The 24,907-nt window shown below is 34.0% G+C and overlaps 4 protein-coding genes across 4 annotated transcripts; 2 read left to right on the forward strand and 2 right to left on the reverse strand.

Moving 5' to 3' along the window:
- The first annotated feature begins 1,308 nt into the window (after positions 1 to 1,308).
- Positions 1,309 to 12,096, forward strand: LOC110631287 (PH, RCC1 and FYVE domains-containing protein 1). The gene is made up of 9 exons (XM_021779089.2): positions 1,309 to 1,833; positions 3,579 to 3,665; positions 4,025 to 4,114; positions 4,822 to 4,902; positions 5,086 to 5,280; positions 5,368 to 7,500; positions 9,581 to 9,727; positions 11,031 to 11,416; positions 11,571 to 12,096. The coding sequence occupies exons 1-9, from the start codon at positions 1,756 to 1,758 to the stop codon at positions 11,701 to 11,703; spliced, it is 3,330 nt and encodes a 1,109-aa protein (XP_021634781.1). The 5' UTR covers positions 1,309 to 1,755; the 3' UTR covers positions 11,704 to 12,096.
- A 4,608-nt stretch (positions 12,097 to 16,704) lies between these two features.
- LOC110610501 (receptor-like protein 7) lies at positions 16,705 to 19,638 on the forward strand. The gene has a single exon (XM_021750437.1). It carries the CDS (start codon positions 16,705 to 16,707, stop codon positions 19,636 to 19,638), a length of 2,934 nt encoding a protein of 977 aa, XP_021606129.1.
- A 797-nt stretch (positions 19,639 to 20,435) lies between these two features.
- On the reverse strand, positions 20,436 to 21,312 carry LOC110599617 (receptor like protein 22-like). Its single transcript, XM_021736127.2, has one exon. The coding sequence runs from the start codon at positions 21,216 to 21,218 to the stop codon at positions 20,436 to 20,438; it is 783 nt and encodes a 260-aa protein (XP_021591819.1). The 5' UTR covers positions 21,219 to 21,312.
- On the reverse strand, positions 21,311 to 23,321 carry LOC110610505 (receptor-like protein 7). Its single transcript, XM_021750451.2, has one exon. The coding sequence runs from the start codon at positions 23,300 to 23,302 to the stop codon at positions 21,311 to 21,313; it is 1,992 nt and encodes a 663-aa protein (XP_021606143.2). The 5' UTR covers positions 23,303 to 23,321.
- Positions 23,322 to 24,907: the final 1,586 nt, after the last annotated feature.

Genomic DNA, 24,907 nt, shown 5'->3' on the forward strand with positions numbered 1-24,907 from the left:
AAAAAGGAAAAAAATGAAGTGAAAATAAATTAGTTGAAATTACCATTTTACTCTAATTTCATAAATTTTAAAGGGAATCTAAATAAAATAAATGAAACAAAACCCCAATTTACAAGGAAGGCTTTCATTACAAACACGATCAAAGGCATATGAATCATTCAGCTTAATTACAAAATTGAAAAAAAAAAACAAATCTGAAAGCATTTTTAGGAAATAAAACAATTAACTTTTAAATAATTTAAGAGTTTCACAAAATATTTTTAAAATTCAGGACATTATAAATATATCTTGTTAAACTTATTTATTGAGTTAAAAATTTTAAAAATATTAACTTAGCTAAAATATAAATTAAGGATTAAACTTATGATAAGAAATTAAAGTTTAATTAAAATTAAAAATAATAAAATATATATATATATATATTTTAGATAAATTCAATCTATTATAAATTTAAAAATATTAAAACGAATACTATCTAATTTTTTTATGGCGCAATATTTCGCCATAAAACAAGTGCAATTGAATACGGTTCCTCAATATATATTTATTAGGAGAATTTATTATTTAATATTTGAAAATGTTTTTATTAATAAATCAATTTTATAATTTTATAAATTTATTAAAAACGTGCTTATTTTTTTTTTAATAAAATAATTTATTTATCTAGCAAAATATAAAATTATCCTTTCTCCTTCTCTTCATTTTTCTTTTCTATATTTTTTATTATATTTTTTATTTTTATTTAAAAAATAATTTATAACTTAATATTTAAATATTATCATTGTTAATAAATTAATTTTTATATTTTTAAAAATTTATTAAAACGTTATTATATTTTTTATTTATTAATAAAATAATATTTTTATTTTTTTTTATTAAAAATAAATAAAATATAAAAATTAAATTATTAATAACGATAACATTTAAAGATTAAATTATAAAAAAATTAATGTAGAAGAATTTTTTTAAAATTTTTTTTATCTTTTTATTTTTTATTTTTTAATGGAAAAAAGTCGCTAAAAAAATATTTTACTCATAAAAAATAAAAATATTTTAATAAATTTTAAAAAAATATGAATGTTTTAATTAATTTTTAAAAGTATAAAAACTGAGTTATTATTAATATATAAGGATTGAATAACATATTTTATTTAGAGAAAAAATCATGTTTTAAAATTTTTTTTTATTTTTAATAAAAAAAAGTGAAAAAAATTATTTTATTGATGAATTTTTTTAATAAATTTTAAAAAATATAAGATCTATAATAAATCTCCCTATTTATTATTATTTAGTATTTTTTTAACTTCTCACTCAGCCATACACTGCTGGCTTACCTCCATTTTTATACCTTTATTGCTTTTGTGACAGAGCTCTCTCTCTCTCTCTACTTGACAACTGCTAATCAGATCATACAGTTTTCTACAGGATTTCCCTCACTTTCTCGCCACCTAAACAACACATTTTTTTCTGCTCCAAAATCGCTGGAAGCTGAGTTGGGTCTTGATTATTGGGTCAGTGTTCAGTTCAGGAACTGTTACTTGGTAAGTTGGCTCTGTTGCCGTCTCTATTTGCTGCAATTGAACTAGCGGGGATTGTGGGATTGAAGCTGCAAGTCAGTGACCTTGATGCTCGAGTTGGGGTTTCAGGGAGTTTGTGGCGTTTCAGAGCGTGGATTTGTTGGTCTTGAGTGGTTATTGAATGTGTTGTTGGTGAATAGAAGGGTTTTGCTTTCTTGAAAATGATGAGTAGATTGTTATGGTCGTGATGTCGCGGACTGATAGAATGGCCTCGGATCTCAGTAGGACTGGCCCAGTTGAAAGGGACATCGAGCAGGTGTTTTTAATTTGCTGTTATGGCAATATTGTTTTACATTTCTTAAGTTACTGAATGATTTGTATGTTAAAGTTAGCTAGTTTAACTACTTGGGAAAAATTTTGATTTTCTTTGTAGTCGGGAAATTTAAATATTCTAAACTCTACTTCTGGTTGGATGAGTTGAAATGCTAATTTAACCGGCTGTTATGGGTATCTGGGTAGCAGAAGTTTTTGGTAGAATGTCTGAAGGATGAAATACCTGCTGCAAATGACCTTCAATTATGTTTGCAGTTTCTTTTTTTGGGGCTGGTATCTGCATAGTTAGATAAGCTTCCATGCCTTTTTATATGTGTTGTTTTAAATGATGTGGTTCTAAATCGCTTGGGCAGAGTTGTGTATTAAATGCTTGAACTAGAAAACTACCAACATAATTCATTATCCATTGGTTTAAAGAAATAGACATAACGTGATAGGATATCCAAAGTGGAAGCAATTGATAAGTTTGTTGGCTGGAAGGGGGTATCTTGCTCTTTTTATGCAAAAAGTCATAAGCAATGGTAATTTGATAGAGCATTAAAAAGACCAGCAAATTGTTATTGAAGTGGGAATAGATGCCAAGACCTGGAAGGGATGTAGTTATTGTAGATGAGAAGATTAAGCGTGGGGGATATTAAGGGGAAAAAGTAGCTCTCCTATGTCAACAGCATTTTGCTTCATAAAAGCAGTGAGAAGGTAGAAAACAAAGAACATGGATAATGCTGTTCTGATGGTGGTAGAAAATTATCATAAACATTAAAGGAAGTAAAGAAAATTTTTTTGAGCCCCAATCTCATAATATGACCCCTTTCTCACCTCATTTTCACTCTCAGAAATATAGAAACAATCATGGTCAATGTGAAATAGATCCATCTCTTCACGTAGTTGGTGAACTTATGCTCCTTGGTACTGTGTGAATGCTCTTTTCAAAGGAGCAAAATGGATTATTTTCTAACATGCATAACTCTCTTTTAAGGTAATTAAGGAAATGGAGAAGAAGTGAAGAACCACAAAATTTTTTTTGACTCATTTTGTTGTGCTATTACTTTAATTTTGTAATATGTGTAATATTGATAATGGAGAAGTGACTAATCATCTGATAGAAGTTCAAATATGAACTAGAAATAAGTGTACCTCTCATTAGTATCCATGCATATTAATCTGTACTGGACTATCACATGCCGAGTACTTTTAATTTTGTCCAAAGTGCCATTGGGGTTTAAACACCTAAATTAAACATGCTATGATGAATCATGAATTGACAGCATGGATAATTCATTGTATTTGAGCCTGATTCATTCATAAGATAGTTATGAGATTAACTCGGTAATCTGCCTAGCCATAATTCTCATTATAATCAGAACTAGATAACCTAAATACTGATTATAGCAGTCTACTGATGGTTTCTTATCTTCCAAAGAAACAAGATGGATATGATCGCTTCCAATGATTTACTGCATTAAACTTGTTTTAAGATCTTGTTTATGAGTCTTACTATGCTTTGAGCACGTCTCTTTAATATTACAAGGATTAAGAAGTATTTTTCAGATATTTTGCATTCGTAGTAACATCCATTGATATTTTTTTGTCATTTGAATATGGTTTAGCACTTTATTCTTATTTATCATGTTGCTAGTGTTATATTGTATTTTTTAAGCTTAAATTAATTGAACACCTACAAATGTGCTGAATATGCTTAATTTTGGTTCTTCCATGATCAAACAACAGGCCATCACTGCCTTAAAAAAGGGGGCATGCTTGCTTAAGTATGGGAGAAGAGGCAAGCCCAAGTTTTGTCCTTTTCGTCTTTCCAATGTAAGTATTGTCCATATTATACATTCTTTTTTGCCCAAATTGGTTTAGTCTGGTAATTAGCTCAACAAGAAGTAAACTTTGTTTCATTTGTATTTAATTGTTGTTATAAGATAAATTATATAAAACAATGTTACTTTTTTGTATGCCTTGGAATATTTAGAACAAATTATCATTTTTCGGTAAGCGAATTGGGAAGTGGTCTATACAAAGTGCTGGTTACATATCTTTCTTTTACAATGGTAGCTTATCCTATTCCTTTTGATGCATCAAGCATTAGCTAGTGGGTAATCTGAAGAGCAGCATATCTGTTGACTTTGATTAGATAATTGTTTAATGGGATCCTTTCTGGTTGCTTTCAGGATGAGTCAGTTTTGGTATGGTTCTCAGGGAAAGAGGAGAAACATCTTAGACTAAGCCATGTATCTAGAATCATCTCTGGGCAACGCACAGTAAGTTCCTTGCTATGAAAATGATGTGCTTGTATATAGTAACTGAACCTTGACTTTACAATGTTAATATACTGCAGTTAAATAAGCTTGTGATAATTTTTATGCTTCTCCATTTCTCTCTCTCCTTTTGAATCTTTTTATGCATTAATGCACATTATTAGGTTGGTTTGGGAAGCTCATATGTATGATCATGTGGATGAGAAAATTTCACATTCCAATTAGAATGTCTGTATCTGAGTTGTGATGGGCTGATTGAATAATGGTTTTTATTCATTATTTTTTACCATCAAGTGGTGCTGGTCCAATGGAAGTGAAGTATTGAGAGGGGTTTTACTTTATGCCTAAAGTAATTTCTCTCGCATATAAGATTTGCACAATTGATCGTCAAGATTTTTTTAATTGCAATAAGAAAAAATTTTAGTGTGTTTTGCCACATTGGTGTCAATGCATAATTATATCCTCTTGTCAACTTTCTGTTAGCCCATCACTGGCATCAGGAAATTTTTGAGTTGGTGTCACCTGTCTCAATATCATAAAAATTTTGCTTCCTAAGTTTTAGTGGTATGATAGTTGTACGTAATGAGTGTATGTGGCTGTATGTGCTCGGATAGTAGAATTGTTCTAAGCTTAAAATTTGCACGATGAATTATGTAATGGAAGTCTTTTTCTTCTGATGGTACTGATCAAACATGGACTTACTTTTCCAGCCGATCTTTCAGAGGTATCCCCGACCGGAGAAGGAATACCAGTCTTTTTCTCTTATATATAATGACAGGTCGCTGGATTTGGTAAGAATACTCTTTTACTAGTCTCCCTTTGATTTGAAATGTATTTTTTATATGCATTCATGCATTTGAATTTGAATGTCAATGGGCAAATTTCTCTTTGCACTAGCACATTGTGTATGAATTCCATAACATTTATCTTGAAGAAGTTTATTGTAATCTGATGGTCTGATCTTTCTGTACCAGATCTGCAAAGATAAAGATGAAGCTGAGGTATGGTTTAGTGGTTTAAAAGCATTAATTTCACTTAGTCATCATCGAAAATGGAAAACAGAATCAAGGATTGATGGAATTCCATCTGAAGCAAACAGTCCTAGGACATACACTCGTAGAAGTTCTCCTCTGAACTCTCCATTCGGTAGTAATGACAGTTTGCAGAAGGTATGATTCTCTTCTGTATTTGTCATCTTCATCCACCAAATTGGTTGATGAATGTGAATTAAGGACTTTTCTTTGCCTTAAACCCAGGATGGAGATCACCTTCGTCTTCATAGTCCATATGAAAGTCCCCCTAAAAATGGTTTGGATAAGGCATTTTCGGATGTGATATTATATGCTGTTCCTCCCAGGGGAATTTTCCCCTCAGATTCTGCTAGTGGTTCGTTACATTCTTTGTCATCCGGTGGCTCAGATAGCATACATGGTCATATGAAGGCAATGGCAATGGATGCCTTTAGAGTTAGCCTATCTAGTGCTGTTAGCTCGTCAAGTCAAGGTTCTGGTCATGATGATGGTGATGCCCTAGGAGATGTATTCATTTGGGGAGAAGGGACAGGAGATGGCATCCTAGGAGGTGGAACCCATGGGGTTGGAAGTGGTAGTGGTGTGAAAATGGATTCTTTATTGCCTAAAGCCTTAGAATCTACTGTAGTACTTGATGTCCAGAATATTGCCTGTGGTGGAAGACATGCAGCCTTAGTTACCAAGCAAGGAGAGATTTTCTCTTGGGGAGAGGAATCAGGAGGCAGGCTTGGGCATGGTGTAGACTATGATGTTTTGCATCCGAAGCTTATTGATGCCCTCAGTAATGTAAATGCTGAGTTTGTGGCATGTGGTGAGTACCATACCTGTGTGGTAACACTTTCTGGTGATTTGTACACATGGGGTGATGGAACTCACAATTTTGGTCTACTTGGACATGGAAATGAAGTAAGTCACTGGGTTCCAAAAAGAGTGAATGGGCCCTTGGAAGGCATACATGTCTCATCTATCTCTTGTGGGCCCTGGCATACAGCAGTTGTATCCTCTGCTGGGCAATTGTTTACTTTTGGTGATGGTACATTTGGAGTTTTGGGTCATGGGGATCGGAGAAGTGTTTCAATACCAAGGGAAGTGGAATCCCTTAAAGGTCTTCGCACTGTGCGAGCAGCATGTGGTGTTTGGCATACTGCTGCAGTTGTAGAGGTCATGGTTGGGAATTCAAGTTCCAGCAATTGTTCTTCAGGGAAGCTGTTCACTTGGGGAGATGGAGATAAAGGTCGGCTTGGGCATGGTGACAAAGAAGCCAAACTGGTTCCTACATGTGTTGCTGCTCTTGTTGAAACCAACTTTTGCCGAGTTGCATCTGGTCACAGTCTCACAGTTGCACTTACAACATCAGGCCATGTCTATACAATGGGCAGTCCTGTTTATGGCCAGCTAGGCAACCCTCATGTGGATGGAAAGCTTCCCACCCGTGTTGAAGGAAAGCTCTCTAAGAGTTTTGTTGAGGAGATTGCTTGTGGTGCTTATCATGTTGCAGTTTTAACTTCAAAAACTGAAGTTTACACCTGGGGAAAGGGAGCAAATGGACGATTAGGACATGGGGATATTGATGATAGAAATGTCCCAACATTAGTAGAAGCCTTGAAAGACAAACAAGTAAAAAGTATTGCTTGTGGTACTAATTTTACTGCAGCTATCTGCCTTCATAATTGGGTTTCTGGCGTTGATCAGTCTATGTGTTCTGGCTGCCGCCTTCCATTCAATTTCAAAAGGAAACGACACAATTGTTATAATTGTGGACTAGTTTTTTGTCATTCATGCAGCATCAAAAAGTCACTTAAGGCTTCAATGGCACCAAATCCCAATAAACCTTATCGTGTCTGTGGTAATTGCTTTAATAAACTGAGGAAAGCCATTGAAACTGATGCTTCATCTCAGTCTTATGTAAGTAGGAGAGGTAATGTAAATCATGGGCATAACGAGTTCATTGACAAAGATGAGAAGTTGGACTCTAGATCTCGTGCACAACTTGCTAGCTTTTCATCAATGGAATCCTTGAAGCAAGCAGAAAATCGATCCAAGAGAAACAAGAAACTGGAATTCAACAGTAGTCGTGTTTCACCAGTTCCTAATAGAGGCTCCCAATGGGGAGCACTTAATATTTCTAAATCTTTTAATCCAATGTTTGGTTCATCCAAAAAATTTTTCTCAGCATCTGTTCCTGGATCACGTATTGTTTCACGAGCAACATCGCCTATATCAAGAAGAACCAGCCCACCTCGCTCAACGACACCAACCCCAACCCTGGGTGGACTAACGTCACCAAAAATTGTTGTAGATGATGCTAAAAGAGCAAATGAGAGTCTAAGCCAAGAGGTTATTAAATTGAGAGTACAGGTGTGTACCTTTTTTACCTTCCTTTCAGTCAATTGTCTATATAATCTTGTCTATTGTTGGTATTATCATGTAAATTGAATAAAAAGATACAGGGTGAATGGAGCTGCCAAATAACTTTGATATAGTCCATTTGTCATTACTTCAATGCAACAGATCGGTTTCTGTATTTTTAAAATCGAATAATTAAATCTCTGTATAATCAATTCGTTCAAATTAGAGTCTTTTCATCCATAATTTTGTTAATCAACCGGTCAAAGGGAGAATAAACATTTCAAATATCTAAAATACTCTCATGAACACTTAAATCCTTTTTAGTACAGGTGAAGAATTTTATATTGTGTAAACTACATTTTGATTCCTAAGTTTTAGCGTAATTGACGAATTAATTCTTGTACTTTTAAAATTAAATCCTTAAATCCCTCTATATTTAATCCGCCTAAACTTAATTCTTCCATTCATTATAGGCATTAGTTCAAAGTTAGTGGACTTTCAAACTTCTGAAAGTATAATTTCTTTCTAAAATATTCTTTATAAAAAGATACGGGGTGAATGGAGCTGCCAAATAACTTTGATATAGTTCATTTGTCATTACTTCAATACAACAGATCGATTCCTGTATTTTTAAAATCGAATAATTAAATCCATGTATAATCAATTCGTTCAAATTATAGTCTTTCTATCCATAATTCTGTTAATCAACCGGTCAAAGGGAGAATAAACATTTCAAATATTTAAAACACCCTCATGAACACTTAAATCCTTTCTAATACAGGTGAAGAATTTTGTATTGTGTAAACTACATTTTGATTCCTAAGTTTTAGCGTAATTGACGAATTAGTCTTTGCACTTTTAAAATTAAATCCTTAAATCCCTCTATATTTAATCCGTCTAAACTTAATTCTTCCATTTATTATAAGGCATTAGTTCAAAGTTAGTGGACTTTCAAACTTCTGAAAGTATAATTTCTTTTTAAAATACTCTTTATAAAATTACAACTTGTTTAAAGGTTATTGTACCACTTAAAAATAACTGAAGTTGTAAATATTTTCTGAAAGTTTTGAAATTATAAGTATTAAAGTATTTTAATGAATGAAAATTGAAGAACAAAAAGTGTTAAAAATTAGTTAAGTGAGACATTATAGACAAAAGTTAATGGGGATTTAAGTATTTTTTCAAATAAAAAAATGAAAGATCAAAATGTTTAAATTATAATAAATGAGATGGACTGATTATAGAGAGATTTAAGTGTATGATTTTAAAAATACAATGAGATCGACCCATTAATTATGCAAAAATAAAAAATTCAAGTGTAATTTATCCATTTAAAAAGAGTAATAAAAATATTTCCACACTTTTAATAGCAAAAATGGATGAACGGAGGAAGGGAACTCTAATTTAGACGGATTGATTATAGAGAGATTTAAGTGTTCGGTTTTAAAAATACAGATATCGATTTGTTAATTATACGAAAATATATGGACTAAAGTGTAATTTACCTTAAATATATTGCCACAAATTTTATGCATGTTGAGACTGAATGTTGCAAAAAATTCCAAGTTGAGAGTAGGGAACCCCAACAATCTTTATGTGTAAGAAAAGCAGAGAACATAACATTAATTTTAGATCAATTGTTTTAGATATCAATTTTAAACAGTATTTGGAGGTCATAGTTCTGTTATGGCTTAAATAGCGTTGGAGGCAAACTCAAGTAGTTAACATCTTTGTTATAGTTTCTGTGTCTAATTCTCGAGGTTGCTAGTATGAGCCATGCTCACTAGGTGTAGTGCTGGTGCTAAGCGTGCACTTGATTTGATTTGTTATTTTTGAAGGTCATATATCCTACAAGGGATTTCATAGAAGCATCATTAATAATTTAATAACTTTATTTTCAGTATTTAGCTGAATTTCTTTGTTTAATGGAACTCATTTTTAGGCCTTGAATATTTCATAAAGATTAAAGCTGGCAATTCAGTGTAGTGCTGCCTCAGTTTTTTCAGTCGATTTACAAGCATTAGCATGTGCTACTAGCTTAATTGTCTATTGTCTACTTCAGTGTTATGCCTCACAATCTCTCTCTCAGGTGGAAAATCTTACTCACAAAGCCCAGCTTCAGGAAGCTGAGCTGGAAAGGACAACTAAACAGCTGAAGGAAGCAATAGCAATTACTGGAGAAGAGACAGCTAAATGCAAAGCAGCCAAAGAAGTGATCAAATCGCTGACTGCCCAAGTAAGTGGAGTTTATTTGCATTTGAGTGATATAGTCTCTTTGGTACTCTAATGTTCTATTTAGTCCTTGGCTTTTCTCATTTGCTACTTCTGGAATGTAACTTTTCTGTTTTATGATGTGTGCTGATGATGAGGAAACTGGAACCTGACTGTTGAGAGTGAAATTTCAAATTTGGAAAAAACTGGTTATAAAATTGAATTCATACTGCTGAGATAATGACATCAGAAGGGCTTTGCATTCAAGGAATGATTTGAAGTCATGCCTTTTATTGTCCTGTACAGTGTTTCATCATATCAATGAGTCGGATTTCTAGATATTTAAAGAAAAAGTTCTAGAAATTTCTAATGACAATGATTGAGGCCACTTTGACTCTTTAAATAATTGACGGTGTAAATTCCATGAAATCATAAACTGAACTAATTAGAAGTATTGATTCTGTACAAATATCTGTATGCATGTAAAGATGACATTTTATGATGTTCTCATGGGAGCGGAGGATAGTTTTGAATGTGAAGCCGCCAAAGTTTCTCATTACTTCAAAATTCCAATGGTTTTAAATTGAATCTTTCCTATTCTATAGTTCTACTTTGATGCTATATTATGTTAATTTGATATCTTTGCACATGTGTTAACATGTGTGTATATATGTACATATACAAATTTGAGTTATGTCTACCTACAGTCTATCGACTGGTTTTGCAGGTGCATTACACATGCTATAAATTTTATTTCTAGTAGCAATACTTAAATTCTCTGGTTTTACCATGCAACTAAAAGTTTGCTCAAATTACTTCAAGTTGCACAGTTCATTGAGGGAAAATTGCTATTTAGTCCCTGTGATATAAGAGAAACTCATTAGTTAGTCTTTCAGTTTCGAAAAATATATTAAAATGTCCATAACGTTTTAAAAAATCTACTAATTAGTCTTTTCATTAATTTTATCTGTTAAGTATTACAGAAATGTCTAAAATACCCTTGGTACTAGAGAGACTAATTAATAGACTTTTTATAAAACTGATGGACCGACTAATGAGTTTTTTCAAGCCATAGGAACTAAATAGTAAAACACTTAACTGTTAAAACTAACGAAAGGACTAATTAATAGATTTTTTAAAACGCAGGGGCATTTTAATGTATTTTTCAAAATTAATAGACCAACTAATAAGTTTTCCTATAATATGGGGGCTAAATAGTAAATTTTCCATTCACTAATAATGTTTTGTTGTTGATGCTTTGCATTTTAGTGGATCCTTATTCCTTATACTGATGATGGATTTTCTTTTTATATCCTTATCCTTAATAGTTAAAGGGCATGGCTGAAAGGCTACCAGTAGGAGCAGCCCGGAACATCAAGTCACCCTCCTTTACTTCTCTTGCCTTGCCTACTCCTTCCATTGATGTTCCTAATGCTTCTCTTGATCATCTGAATGGTCGGATAACATCTGAAGGATCTGTCACAATTGGATTAAACAGCCAGATTCTGTCTAATAGTTCTAGTGCCAACACCATCCGTACTTCAGGCCACAACAAACAAGGCCATTTGGAAACAACAGCTAGAAATTTAAGCAGAACAAAAGAAGGTGAATCAAACCATGAAGCTGAATGGGTGGAGCAAGATGAGCCTGGAGTATATATAACACTTACCTCCCTGCCAGGTGGTATCAAGGATCTGAAGCGGGTGCGGTTCAGGTGCGTTGTCTTTAGGGAGTCTAATTGTCTGAATCAATCACATAGTTTTCTGTGCTAGCTCATCATACTATTAGTATTAACATGCCGAGTGTACACGATCTATTCTAATGCATCTGCACACTCCTGCCTTAAGCTGACATCAATTCTAATGCAGCCGAAAGCGGTTCAGTGAGAAGCAAGCAGAACAGTGGTGGGCAGAGAATAGGGGAAGAGTATACGAACATTATAATGTGCGCATGATTGACAAGTCAAGTGTGGGTGTTGGGAGTGATGATTTGGTTCGTTAGCACATGGGAAAAAGAAGTAATAAAAAATCCCTGCAGATGAAAATGTTCATTTTCATTTTTCAGCTCATTCTGGGAGGCGATATTCACCAATTGCGTATGGCTTACCAATTGGGATTGACTCCATCCTTTCAATGAGTCTAAAGAAGCAAATACAGCTATAAGAGGGGACCAAACCAGGGGGGTTTAATTGTAATTTCTTATTTTTAACCTCTTTCTCTTTTATTTTTTTTAATGGTTTACAATTTTTTCCCCATATGTAGGGTGCTTTTTTTGTTGGGAGGGGGTTGAAGGTCACAAATGTAAATTCTTAGTAGTTTGCTGGCTCTTGTTGAAAAATCAGCTACCATGTAAATTCATAAAAAGTGAATGCATTACAGATTGGTTTATAATTCAGCTCAGGCTTGTTGAAATCAGCTGCAATGTACATCTCCGCATTTGTCTTCTTTGAGTTGAAGCTTACAGGACAGTGTCGTAGTTATCATTCAGGTACTTTTCTTTTAATTCTTTTACTTCTCTAGGTTCATAAACTGATTTGGCATCTAATGGAATCTTTATTTTCTGCCATTTTTTTTTTTAAATTTCCCCCCCTTTCACATCATTGCATTGATCTGAGGATCCATACTTGTTCTTGCCTCTCCATTAACGTTGGACTCTGTGTGGTGACTGTCGTGGGAATAAAAGCATTTAAAAACAAAAGTGGCAGAGAGTTGAGGGAAGAAAAAGAGAAGCACTGCGAAGAATCACATACTTCTTAAGGCAAGGGTACTCTTAGCCCTCTTTACCTTTCTTACCCTTCCCTCACTGAGTTTTTAAAATTGTTTCTAGGATTTAGAGAATGTAAATGTGCTTAGAGCTTTAGAGTTGATGGTTATACAAGTGATGTTGGCATTTCATTTTATTTTTCTCTGTTTACATAAGATGATATTTTTATGAGAAAATTGTATATTATGTTATCAGATGATATTTGGTAATTTCTATATCATATTTACTGTTACGTATATATTATGATAAAAAATATATATATATATATATTGGTGAAGGTAATCGGTCCTTGTTTTTACTGTAAATAAAAAATAAATAAATAAACGTAATTTCTTGAGAAAGATGAAAATTTTGAAAAAATTATTATGGGATTCTTGAGTTTTACTGAAATTAATCACCGAGGGCAATTAAAATATTTCTCATAATTTAAAATGGTACTATTAAGTCTTTTTATTAAATATCATTAATTTTTTCGTTAATTTTGAGTGAAATGTCTAAAATGGCCTTCGCATCTTCAATTTTGAAGTGTTTTTTTACCTCTCTCTAACCTCTCCAGATCTATATCCACCATTGTTGCCTTTAGCATAAATGTCTCCATATCCAACACCACACTCACACTTCTTACCTCAATTCCCTTGTATCTTACCTCTGTCATAGCTCATGGAACATGTAAATCACACTAATCATCCGATTCAAACTTCCAGCAATATCCCATTCATTATCTGAAAAAACCCAACTTTTCAAAGGTAGGTAACTTGCTCCATAATCGCAGGCCTCTGTGGGAATCAATCCTGAAAGTCAACGGTGGAGATGAGTTGGAATTCAAATCTTGGAACAGATCTAAAATTTGATAGCATTCCGTTTTTGTGGACAAATATTCGAGAGATGAAAATAATACCGGAATCAAGGCCTTTCACTCCAACTAGAATTATCAGATTGTTTCAAATGATTGTACTCTTGATGGTTTTGTTCATGGTCATAATTTTTTGGTTTTGTGGGTGATTTCTGCAACTTCTATTTTTAAAAATATGAAATTTGAGATTAGGTTTGTAATCAAACTGAGTCTGAACTCTTAACTTCTATTTTTTTTGACCTGGGTTCAATTTTCAACTCTATAAAAGTTTTTCAAACTTTTTTTTTTCAATTTTTTTTAAATTTTTCTTAAACTTTTCCTTTTTAATTTTTTATTAATTAATTAAATAATTACATAATAATAAATTAAATATTTAAATATTTTAAGATTTTTTTATTTTTTATTTTATTATTTATAACTTTAAACATTAGTATTTATTGACTGTAATATAGAATCTTTAATCAATTATATAAATGTATATAAAATAAGTTTAACATTATATAATAATAAGTTTATTTTTAATCAAATGTAGAAAGTTTTATGTAAAATTTATTAAATTATATAAAATGTGATATTCTGATATTTAGAAAATAAAATTTTAAGCTTTTGTAGTCAGTGTGTAAGTTTAACCAGAAAGATCACCTGCCTTCTCTTTTATTCTTTTGTCTTTCGTCTATTAGTGATGTATAACCGCCTTTTTGCTACAGTGTCATTTACCTTTGTCACTTAAACCGTAGTATGGACGAGTCAAAGTATCCCTTAATGCTAGGCGGTCATTTAATTCTCCCGACATGCATACTAATAAGACTGCGAAGCGGACTCCCTCACATCATATTATCGGGTTAGACTATTTCTGTTGGACTTGTGCTCATGACTAATACGGTCTGCTCCACATATCTGGTTTTAGAATTGCGATATTGGATCGGTTTACTCGAGAATGGTTTGATGGGTTTTGGGTCTGTATTTTTTTTAAAATCCGACCTCACATTCGGATGTATAAAGTCCAGCGAATATCAAAATGAAATTTAAATTTATATATAAATATTTTATCTCAGTGAGGGAGAATTATATTTAAATTTATATTTTATATTACTTATTTTATATTTTAATATTTCTTCTTATAAATACATAATTTAAAATTAAAATAAAACTCTTTATAAATATAATATACATCGTGTACCTAATTAATCATTATTAATATATTTTTATAATTATTCTCATTTTCTATTTTTAGTTATTAATAATTATATACTATTTTTTTATAATTATATTTTAATTTTAAAAAATAAATAATTTTCGCAATTCAATTTATCATAGAATACTACTTGAATAATAATATTAAAAATTACTTATTATAATAATTAATATTAATTATTTGTGATTTCTAGTAATGCGATTTTCAAATAGGTATAGTAATTTATATTTTATAATTTATAGTTAATTTTATTTTTTAATAATATATAAAATTGTTCATGAGAGTTTTATTTTTTAATAATGTATAAAATTATTCATAAATTTACTTAACGAATTAGTTTACGACTTTATTTAAATGAAATTATTTAACGAGTTTATTCGTGAGCTTATTTAACGAGCCAGTTCGTAATAACCAGCTCACGAGCTTGCTAAAAATGAGTCAGCTCACGATATGCTCAACGAGTCAGCTCGTGAGCTTGCTCACAAATCTGAAAACGAGCCAATTTATGAATTTTAACAAGCAGAATATTATAAAATATAAGTTCGGCTCATTTAAGTGACGAATTTCAAAATTAAGTTTGAACTTTTATCAAGTTGAATTTTGAATAGTTTATAAATAATTTGGTTCAATTACACCTCTATTCGGGATAAAATGAAAATGTAAAAGAAAAAGGATGGAGGGAGAAAAGGGAGAGTATAAGTTCTTTGGGAAGAAATCTGAAACTAACTTTGTAAGTTAATAATATTTTCTCTCCTTTAACTAATAATTCTAGTAGTAGACTAATTAAATATTTAATAAAAGGACTTAATAATTATATTTTAAAATTATGAGATTTATTTTAATTGAAGTTTAAAATTATAAACATTTAGTAGTTAATTTTAATAAAATTTAGAAATTCTATAATAATTTTTCCAAGTCTTTTAGAAGCAAAGGTTAGTAAGATTTTTTAAAAGTTCTGAAAAAAAAAAAGAAAATAGAGTTTTTTAGGTTTACCAGTTTTCAAGATTTAACTTGAAAAATAAATTTAACTGTCTTTGAATTAAAAAAAAATATATTTTTCAACTGTTTTTTAAATGTAAAACAATAAATTTTCTTTTACTAAAATAATCACACTATTATAAAAAAATAACATGTTAAAAATGAAATAATAAAGTTTATAAATATATCTTTTAGATTTATTTTTTAATTTAAAAACATGAATTTTTTTTCTTTTTATTTATAAATTAGAAAATTGCTTAAATGCATTTTACATATTTCTTTACTTTTCAGGAAAAAAAAAAAAACTCTTAAGAGTAAAAAATAGGAAACTACTTTTGATAAATAAATATATCCAAAATATTTGTAAAAGGATTAGTGAACCAAAACGTCTGTGTGATTGCTTTTTTTGGCAATTAGGTATACTGTTAAATAAATTAAAAAGAATTCAGATCTTATTTGATTGGATAACAAAGAAGTATTAAAATTTTGTTTATTTAATTGTCAATATTTTTTATAAAAAAATAATTTATTTTCTCTAACTAGTTAAATTACTTTTAAAAAATTCACTTCATAAAAAAATAATATTTTCGAATAAAATAAGGCCTAATATTTATATAGGTTTGAATTTAACAGGTAGCTAGTGTGGAATTTTTATATGAGATGTATGGTTAGATTACTATTTCGCTTACGCTGATTCTTTCATGTTTGATTTCAATGAATTTGAATGTTGCTCCTTTCATTAATTTATTTATTTAATAATAAATTTTCCTAGATTTAATAACCACCGACTATAACGCAGTTAAAATAAATTTTTTTCATTAGCAAAATAATTAGTTTCAAAACAAATAATTTCAAAGACTTGATTTCAGTATGTTTTTCCCTGCATACAACTTGTACCCATGTTTGGAATTAAGGAATTTTCAACAATTCGGGATTATAGAAATTGTTATCCAATCACATCCGCAGAGCAGAGGTATAGTCAATCACCTAATAAAACTGCCACAATATATCAGGGGGAAAACTTGCTACTTACCATTGGAAAATTAGAAATGTTTGCACCAAATAACTGAATCTAGATATTTAAATAAACCCATATTCTACATCCATTCATAAAATAAATTATTGTTGCAGAAAGGATTGTTCTGCAAATAAAAATTTGCTCACTTCTGTTATACCCTTCCTTCTGAATTGTAAACATTGTTGATTAGATAACATGGCTTCTATGCTTTTCTTGTCTTTTTTGCTCTTGTTGTTTCCTCTCACAATCTCCTCAGCCTCATCAGCAACCTGTGTGGTTGATGAGAGGTCTGCCTTGCTGCAGTTCAAGCAAAGCTTTGTTATTGATTGCAGTGCTTCTGCTAATGATCCTTCTGCTCATCCCAAGGTTCAGTCATGGGAACTTGACGATGAAAATTATGGTTGCTGCTCATGGGATGGTGTCCAGTGCGATGAGGATACTGGCCGTGTGATTGGCCTTGACCTCAGCCATAGCTGCCTATATGGTTCCATTAACTCCACCAGCAGCCTTTTCCATCTTGTTCACCTGCAGAGCCTCAACCTTGCTTACAATCATTTTAATTACTCAAATATACCATTTGGGATGGACAATCTTTTGAGGCTAACATATCTTAACCTCTCTAGCTCTTCCTTTTTTGGCCAAATCCCATCAAGCATTTTGCAGCTTTCTCAGTTGACTTCCCTTGACCTGAGTAGAAATGATCAGTTGATGCTCAAAGATCCTGATTTTGGAAGCTTAGTCCAAAACCTAACCAGCCTTGAAGAACTCCATCTGAGTTGGGTAGACTTATCCTCCACAGTACCTAAAATCATGGCAAATTTATCTTCCTTAAAATCTGTACATTTGAGTAGTTGTGGATTAAGTGGTGAATTTCCAGCTGGGGTTTTTCAACTGCCTAAGCTGCAAAATCTTGATCTCTCATATAATTGGGCTCTCCGAGGTTATTTACCTGAATTCAACATGACAAGTCCACTTCAGGTACTGGATCTTGCAAAAACAAGTTTCTCAGGTGTCCTGCCGGATTCAATTGGAAACCTCATTTCTTTGAATGCTGTGGACGTGTCAAGCTGCAAATTTTCTGGAGACTTTCCAGCTTCGTTCGGAAACCTCACGCAACTTGTTTACTTGGACCTTTCCTTTAACAACTTTCAGAGTCATGATTTTTCTTCCTTGTCATGGATTGATAAGCAAAGCAAAGTCGTGGTTTTTGGACTTTCCGGGATTATCTTAGAGGGTGAGATTCCATCTTATTTTTCAAATCTGACCCATGTTACTACCCTAGTTCTAACCAACTGTCGAATAACTGGTTCAATACCATCTTGGATTATGAAGATGACAAATCTAGTTTACTTGGATCTTTCATTCAATCGGTTGCAGGGGTCAATTCCACATTCAATATCCCAGTTAACAAGGTTAACTAACCTACAACTTCCATCCAATAAATTGCAAGGGCCACTTCCAGATTCGCTCTTCCAACTCCAAAACCTTAGAGCCCTCAATCTTGCTTGGAACAACCTGAGTGGCATAGTGGAGCTAGACATGTTTTCTAGGCTCAAAAAGTTAACCACTCTTAGATTGTCGGGAAACAGAATATCATTGCTTGCCAACAACAACAACAATGTTTTTCTTCAGAAATTTCGTATTCTAGGATTTGCATCATGCAACTTAAGCCACTTTCCGCATTTCCTGCAATATCAAGATGAGCTGCTGTGGCTGGACTTGTCCAACAACAATATTCATGGCCAAATACCCAGATGGATGCTGAACACAAGTAAAGAAAGTTTGAAATTTATCAATCTTTCTTACAACTTTCTCACTGGTTTTGAATTCTCTCCAGCTGGGCTTCCATGGACTCGAGTGAGCATTTTAGACCTCAGGTCTAATATGTTGCAAGGATCACTTCCTATACCAGCACCATCAATTAAAATGTATTCAGCCTCAAACAACAACTTGACAGGGGAAATTCCGCTGTGTATCTGCAGTTTGAAGTTTCTTTCTGTTCTTGATTTATCCCACAACAAATTGGGTGGCATGCTTCCTGAATGCTTGGGAAATTTCAGTTCTTCTCTTCAACTATTGAATCTTGGAAACAACAATTTTCATGGAAAGATTCCTCAAACACACACAAAAGAATGCAAATTAAGGATGCTTGTATTGGGCTACAATAGGCTAAATGGGCAAGTACCAAGATCATTGAGAAACTGTTCAAGGCTAGAGATGCTAATTCTAGGAAACAACCAAATCAGGGATGCTTTTCCTGCTTGGTTGGGGGCACTTGAAGAGTTAAAGGTTCTCATTCTGCGATCCAATCAATTCCACAGTGAGCTAAGTAGTTCTACAGGCAGTGCTGAGTTCCCAAAGCTGCGGGTAATTGACCTCTCTCAAAACAAATTTTCAGGTCAGTTACCAGCACAATGCTGGAATGCAATGAAGCTGGCAGATTTAGATCAGTTGGCATATATGGGAACTTTTGCTAATTTTCTGACAGAATCATTCTCTCTAACTGTCAATCTGATGTACTCAATGTTGATAACGAACAAAGGCACGGAATTGGCATATGCCAGGATCTTGGAATCTTTTGTGGCCGTTGATCTTTCAAGCAATGTATTTGAAGGAGAGATTCCAAAAATCATTGGGAGCTTGAAGGGGCTTCGTCTGCTCAACCTTTCCAATAACAACCTTACCGGTGGCATTCCATCATCCTTGGGGAATCTTGCAAAGCTTGAATCGTTGGATCTTTCTCAAAACAAACTCTCAGGAGAAATTCCACAACAATTGGCACAGCTTCATTTCCTTGCAGTGTTTAATGTATCTCATAACAATCTTACAGGGGCTATACCAATAGGGAATCAATTTGATACATTTCAAAATGATTCATATGGAGGAAATTGGGGATTGTGTGGAAAACCCACGTTCATGAAATGTGATAGTTTAGGGGTTTTGCCTCCATCAGCTTCGGACTTGGATGAAGGTGAAGACTCAGGTTCATCATTTGAATTTGGCTGGAAATCAGTTTTGATGGGATATGGAAGTGGGCTAGTAATTGGTTTAGTGATTGGGCAGATAATACTCTCAAGAAAATATGAATGGTTTTTGAAGATTTTTAGTGTGAAACAAAGGAGGAAGTGAAGGGCAAGGGTTAAATCTTCTTTTTTTTTTTTTTTTTTTTTTTTTTGATTTGAAAATGAGGATAGGCTTGACAAGTAAAATGATGATAAGTGTCTACTTTAGTGATAGCCCTCATAAGTAAAGCTTGTACCTTTGCCTTAGCCACGGTGGCAGACTACTGCCATGCCAACTTCTCTATCAGGAGGAAAAAGAAAATGGTTGATAATAAAAATTTAATATCTAGTTGCAAAAATAAAACTTTAATATTTAATTTAATAAATGAAACTAAAATTTTGAATTGAAGTTAGTAATTTGGGTATGGATTTTATGTGAGACAGGTTGCATTAGGCCAAGTCTATATTATTGCTTGTGGTCTTCAAGGCAATCTTGTGGTTGTGGCGTAACATTCTCTCCCCCACATGTTTAGTTGATATATTCAGTTCCCCCAGTCAATACGCACAAACGTCTACATTGAGCAGTGGGCAATTATTCATTTTCTTTTAGTATTTTAAGTTGTTTTTCTTGATTGATGAGACTACTACATCTTTCATGTCTCTATATTTTCCCTATTTGCTTTCTTTGATGGAGATGCCTTTAATGTCGTAGCTTCCAAGAAAGAGCGATCGCATTTTCTTTGAAGTTATATATATTTATATGGTAGAAAAGTAAGTAGCTTTATTTCTATATTTTGACAAGAAAAAAATCATACAAGATAATCACAATAACATTATTTTAATAATTTTAAAAGAAAAAAAAAAACAGGCATATGCGGATAGAAATCGGAGCAATTTAATTTTTGTTACAGCACCCTGTGCCCCTTACCTTCTTGGTCGTCTCAACCTGAAAGTCTTCAAAAACCATTCAAATTTGCGGGTGACGACGATGTGCCCAATCACCAACCCAAAGATCAACCCACTGCAATATCCAATCAAAACTTGTTTCCAACCGAATTCTGATGCAATACCCTTGTCGTCTTCATCTCCTTCATGTGAAAATGACGGTGGCAAAGCCTCCGAATTTCCACATTTTATTGACAGAGGAATCCCACACAAGCCTGAGTTTCCAATGTATGAATCATTTTGAAACGTATCAAATTGCTTCCCTTGGGGTATATACCCCATAAGATGATTATGAGATACGTTAAAAAAAGCAAGAAAATTAAGTTGCGTCAGCTGTTGAGGAATCTCTCCCGATAGATGGTTTTGAGAAAGATCCAATGATTCAAGCTGTGAAAGATTCCCCAAGGATGACGGAATGACACCACTGAGATGGTTGTTAGAAAGGTTGAGTAAATGAAGCCCATTTAGCTTCCCAATTACCTTTGGAATGTCTCCATCAAATTTGTTACTCGAAAAATCAATGGCAACAAAGGTTTCCCAGATCTTGGAATATTGAAGCTCCACGCCTTTGTTCGTTACTGATACCGAGAACATTTGATGGTAAGTCAACCAATTATTGTTGAAAATTCCAAGGTACTTGATTGCCTGCATGTATGCTAATTGATCTTCATTCTTTACCTTCATTGATTTCCAACTTAGAAAGTACTGAGTTGGCAATTGACCTGAAAAATTATTGTGAGAGAGGTCAATGATGCGCAACATTGGAAACTCAAAGTTGGTTGTATCTTCACTCCCCACAAAACCATGAAAGCGATTATGCCGCAGAATGAGAACCTTCAGCTCTTGAAGTGCTCCTAACCAAGAGGGGAAAAGATTCGATTGTTTTCAAAACTTAGAAACTCCAGATTGGCGCAATTGCTCAATGATCTGGGTGCTTGTCCCTCTAACTGATTGGAATCAAGCATTATCATCCTTAAGCTGCATTCGTTTGTGTGCGTGTGTGGAATCTTGCCGCTGAAGTTGTTTCCTGCTAGATTTAGCAGTTGAAGAGTAGGACTGAAGTTGCCCAAACATGGAGGAAGCATACCACTCAAGTTGTTGTAAGACAAATCAAGGGCATAAACAGAATTAAGACTGCAAATGTATGGCGAAATTTCCCCTGTCAATTTGTTATTTGAGATGGAATAAATTACAGTGGATGGTGGAGGTATTGGAAGTGATCCCCGCAACATGTTAGAACTCAACTGAAGGTAAGTTAGTCGAGTCCATGGAAAAACGGTTGGATGTGTTTGGAAACCTATGAGATGATTGTTAGAAAGATCTAGATACTCCAAAGTATCTTTACTTGTGTTCCATATCCACTCGGGTACTTCACCTTGAATATTGTTGTTGGACAAGTCTAGCATCTGCAGCTTATCTTGACCATGCAGGAAACTGGGAAAGCGACTTAGGTGGCAAGACGCAAATCCCAAGACCCGAAATTTTTGAAGAGTAGCGTTTCTGTTGGCCTTGGCTAGCAACGTGAGTTGGTTGTTTGACAACAGCAGCGACTGCAACCTTTTGAGCTCAGGAAACATGCGGAAATCTACTATGCCACTCAAGTTATTTTCACTAAGGTTAAGAATTTCAAGGTTTTCTAGTTGGAGGATTGAATCTTGAATTGGTCCTCGCAAACTGTTTCGTGAAAGTTCTATTGTAGTTAGCTGGGTCATGTTCATAAGCCAAGATGGGATTGGACCAGTTATTTGACAAGCGCTTAGAAGAAAGGAATCAAGTTGGGTTAGGTTGGCAAAATATGCTGGGAGTGGCTGACCATTTAAGCTAATCTCGGAAAGTCCCAAAAGTGTGAGTTTGGTTTCCTTACCAATCCATGCCAGGGAAGAAATATTATGACTCTCGAAATTGTTGTCTGAAAGGTCCAAGTAATCAAGTCGGGTGAGGTTTCCGAGTGAAGCCGGAATTTGTCCGAGGAAGTAGCATTCCCAAATATTTAATGTATCCAAGTAACCGAGGTTTCCAATGGAAGGTGGCAGCTCTCCAGAAAATCTTGTGTGCGAGAGCTGTATTGATCGAAGAGGACTACTGGAATTGAATTCTGGAAAATGACCACTGAGATCCCAGTTCACTGACAAAAGAAGAGCTTGTAGATTGGCCAGCCGAAAAATCCCAGAAGGAAATTCACCATTTAGTCCACAATTTCTCACACTGAGAGATTTTAAAGAAGAAAAATTTGCTAAGATCTCAGGAACTGAGGATGATATCTCCACCCAACTTAGGTTCAGTTCTTCTAGGCTGGTCAAGTTCTGAACTAGACTTCTAAAATTCGGCGTTTTGAGCGTTAATTCGTCATTTAGAGACAAGTCAAGAGAAGACAACTTAGACAATTCTGAAATGTTGGATGGGATTTGGCCAGAAAAGGAAGAGCCGGAGAGATTGAGATAGCTGAGCTTGGGAAGGTAGGCTAAGCTTGACGGAATTGGCGAGTGATTAAAATGGTTATTGGCGAGGTTAAGGGCGCGGAGGTGAACAAGATGGAAGAGGGTGCTGCTAGAGTTGATGGAACCATAGAGACAGCTGCTACTGAGATCAAGGCCAATCACATGACCACTGCGCTCATCGCAGGTGACACCATCCCATGAGCAGCAATCGCCTTGCTGCTTCCAAGTATAAATTTTCGGATAAGCAGGACCATAAGAAGCTCCCTCATCAATTATAAAGCTTTCCTTGAGTTGCAACAAGGCAGAGCTCTCATGACCATGGCACAAAGCAGAAGTAACTGGGACTAAACATAGCACAAAAGGCACGCTTTTGAAGATGAAGAAGAAAAAAGATGAAACTGAAGCCATGTTTGCTCCAAAAATTATGTTCAACTGTCATGGATGAAGAACCAAATGTATGAACTGGCTGGTTTTTATATGCTGCAACCCAGCAAGGGCGAAGACTCGTACACGAAAATCTAATTACAAAAACGCTCCTCAATTTATTTAAAATTACATCCTCGCACTTTCAAAGAAAATTAAATGTTTTTGAATATTGACTTTGCATTTATTGTATTTTTTCCCTTATTGCAGTGAAGTGGTAAGTAGGGATGGCAACGGGTAGGGTACCCGCGAAATTGAGAGTACCCAAATCCGAACCCGATTATATGTAAAATTCCCAAATCCGTCCCAAACCCGTTTAGTATTTTAATTTTAATACCCGTACCCGTTCTAAATACGTTTAATAATACCCGCACAATACCCGAACCCGATGGAACCCGATTTTTTTACACAAAAAATTTAAAGAACACCCAAAATCATATGCATAGAAGAACAAAAAGATTTTTCCAGAAGAAGGAAAACCAGATCATGGAAGCCACTAAGGTTCATTTGGGTAATGCTAGTTGATATGCTAGGAAATTACTACTTCAGGTTTAGATATTAAGATTTAAGACCAAGCCAGTAACTCTGAAGGAAAAATCAACAAGAAGCAATGAATGAACTACTCATAGAAGTTGCACATATCAATACCTAAGCACAATAGCCTCCCAGTCAATTTTTGTTACACTAGGTTGAAGAAAAGGAAAAGAGAGATGAGGCGAGAGGACAAACAGCAAAAAACCAAATAGGCAAACAGCAAAAAACCAAACAGGCAAACAGCAAAAAACCAAACAGAAACATAACAAAATAGCTTCTCAAAGCACAGCCAGACTCAGGTAAAACAAAAAAATACCATATACGGATTTTTTAAAAGCTAACTCTGTAGTCTCTATCCAAATGAAAAAAGCAATTTGCACCAACCCAGAGATAGAGCAAAATCTCATACAAGAAAACTACAAGAACAAAATTAAAAATGCTAATATCGTGCCAATTCAATAATACACAAAGCGCACAAGTGATAAATAAAAAAAATAAAAAGAAAAAAAACCTCACGAGCAGCTTGCAGACTCTGTATTTTTAGTTTGTGGAATTACTGTTCCTATCTCTGAGTGCTTACCCGGTCTTGTTAGAATATCCGTTGTTTGCCTTGGAGCTCTTCAATCAGATGCCGGTTAAGTGTGGGAGTATGAGAATGCGCTCTTATCAATACAGGAACGCGAGAGGAATTCCTTGAAGGTAGTACTCAAGGGATGGAGAAATCCCTAACTGGGGAGGGAGAAGATTTATGGTCGTTGGGGAGAAAATGGAGACATCGCCGGTGTCGGGGCTGCCGGCAGTGAAGTGGGAGAGAGAGTCGATCGGAAATAATGGAAAGGGAAGCGGGGGAGAGAGGCGCCGACAGAGAGAGGGAAGCTTATGAAGTGAAACGAAAAAAGAAAATTTAGGAATTAGGGTTAGTTTTGTTAGTATAGCTAACCGGGTTCGGGTAACGGGTATCCGATCACCTAACTCCGAACCCCACCCGAATCCGAGATGGGTAAAAATATTCAAATCCGAATCCGCCCAAATCCGTTTTGTAAAAATCCAAATCCG

Source organism: Manihot esculenta, chromosome 1 (assembly GCF_001659605.2).
Source record: "Manihot esculenta cultivar AM560-2 chromosome 1, M.esculenta_v8, whole genome shotgun sequence".
Lineage (NCBI taxonomy): Eukaryota > Viridiplantae > Streptophyta > Magnoliopsida > Malpighiales > Euphorbiaceae > Manihot > Manihot esculenta.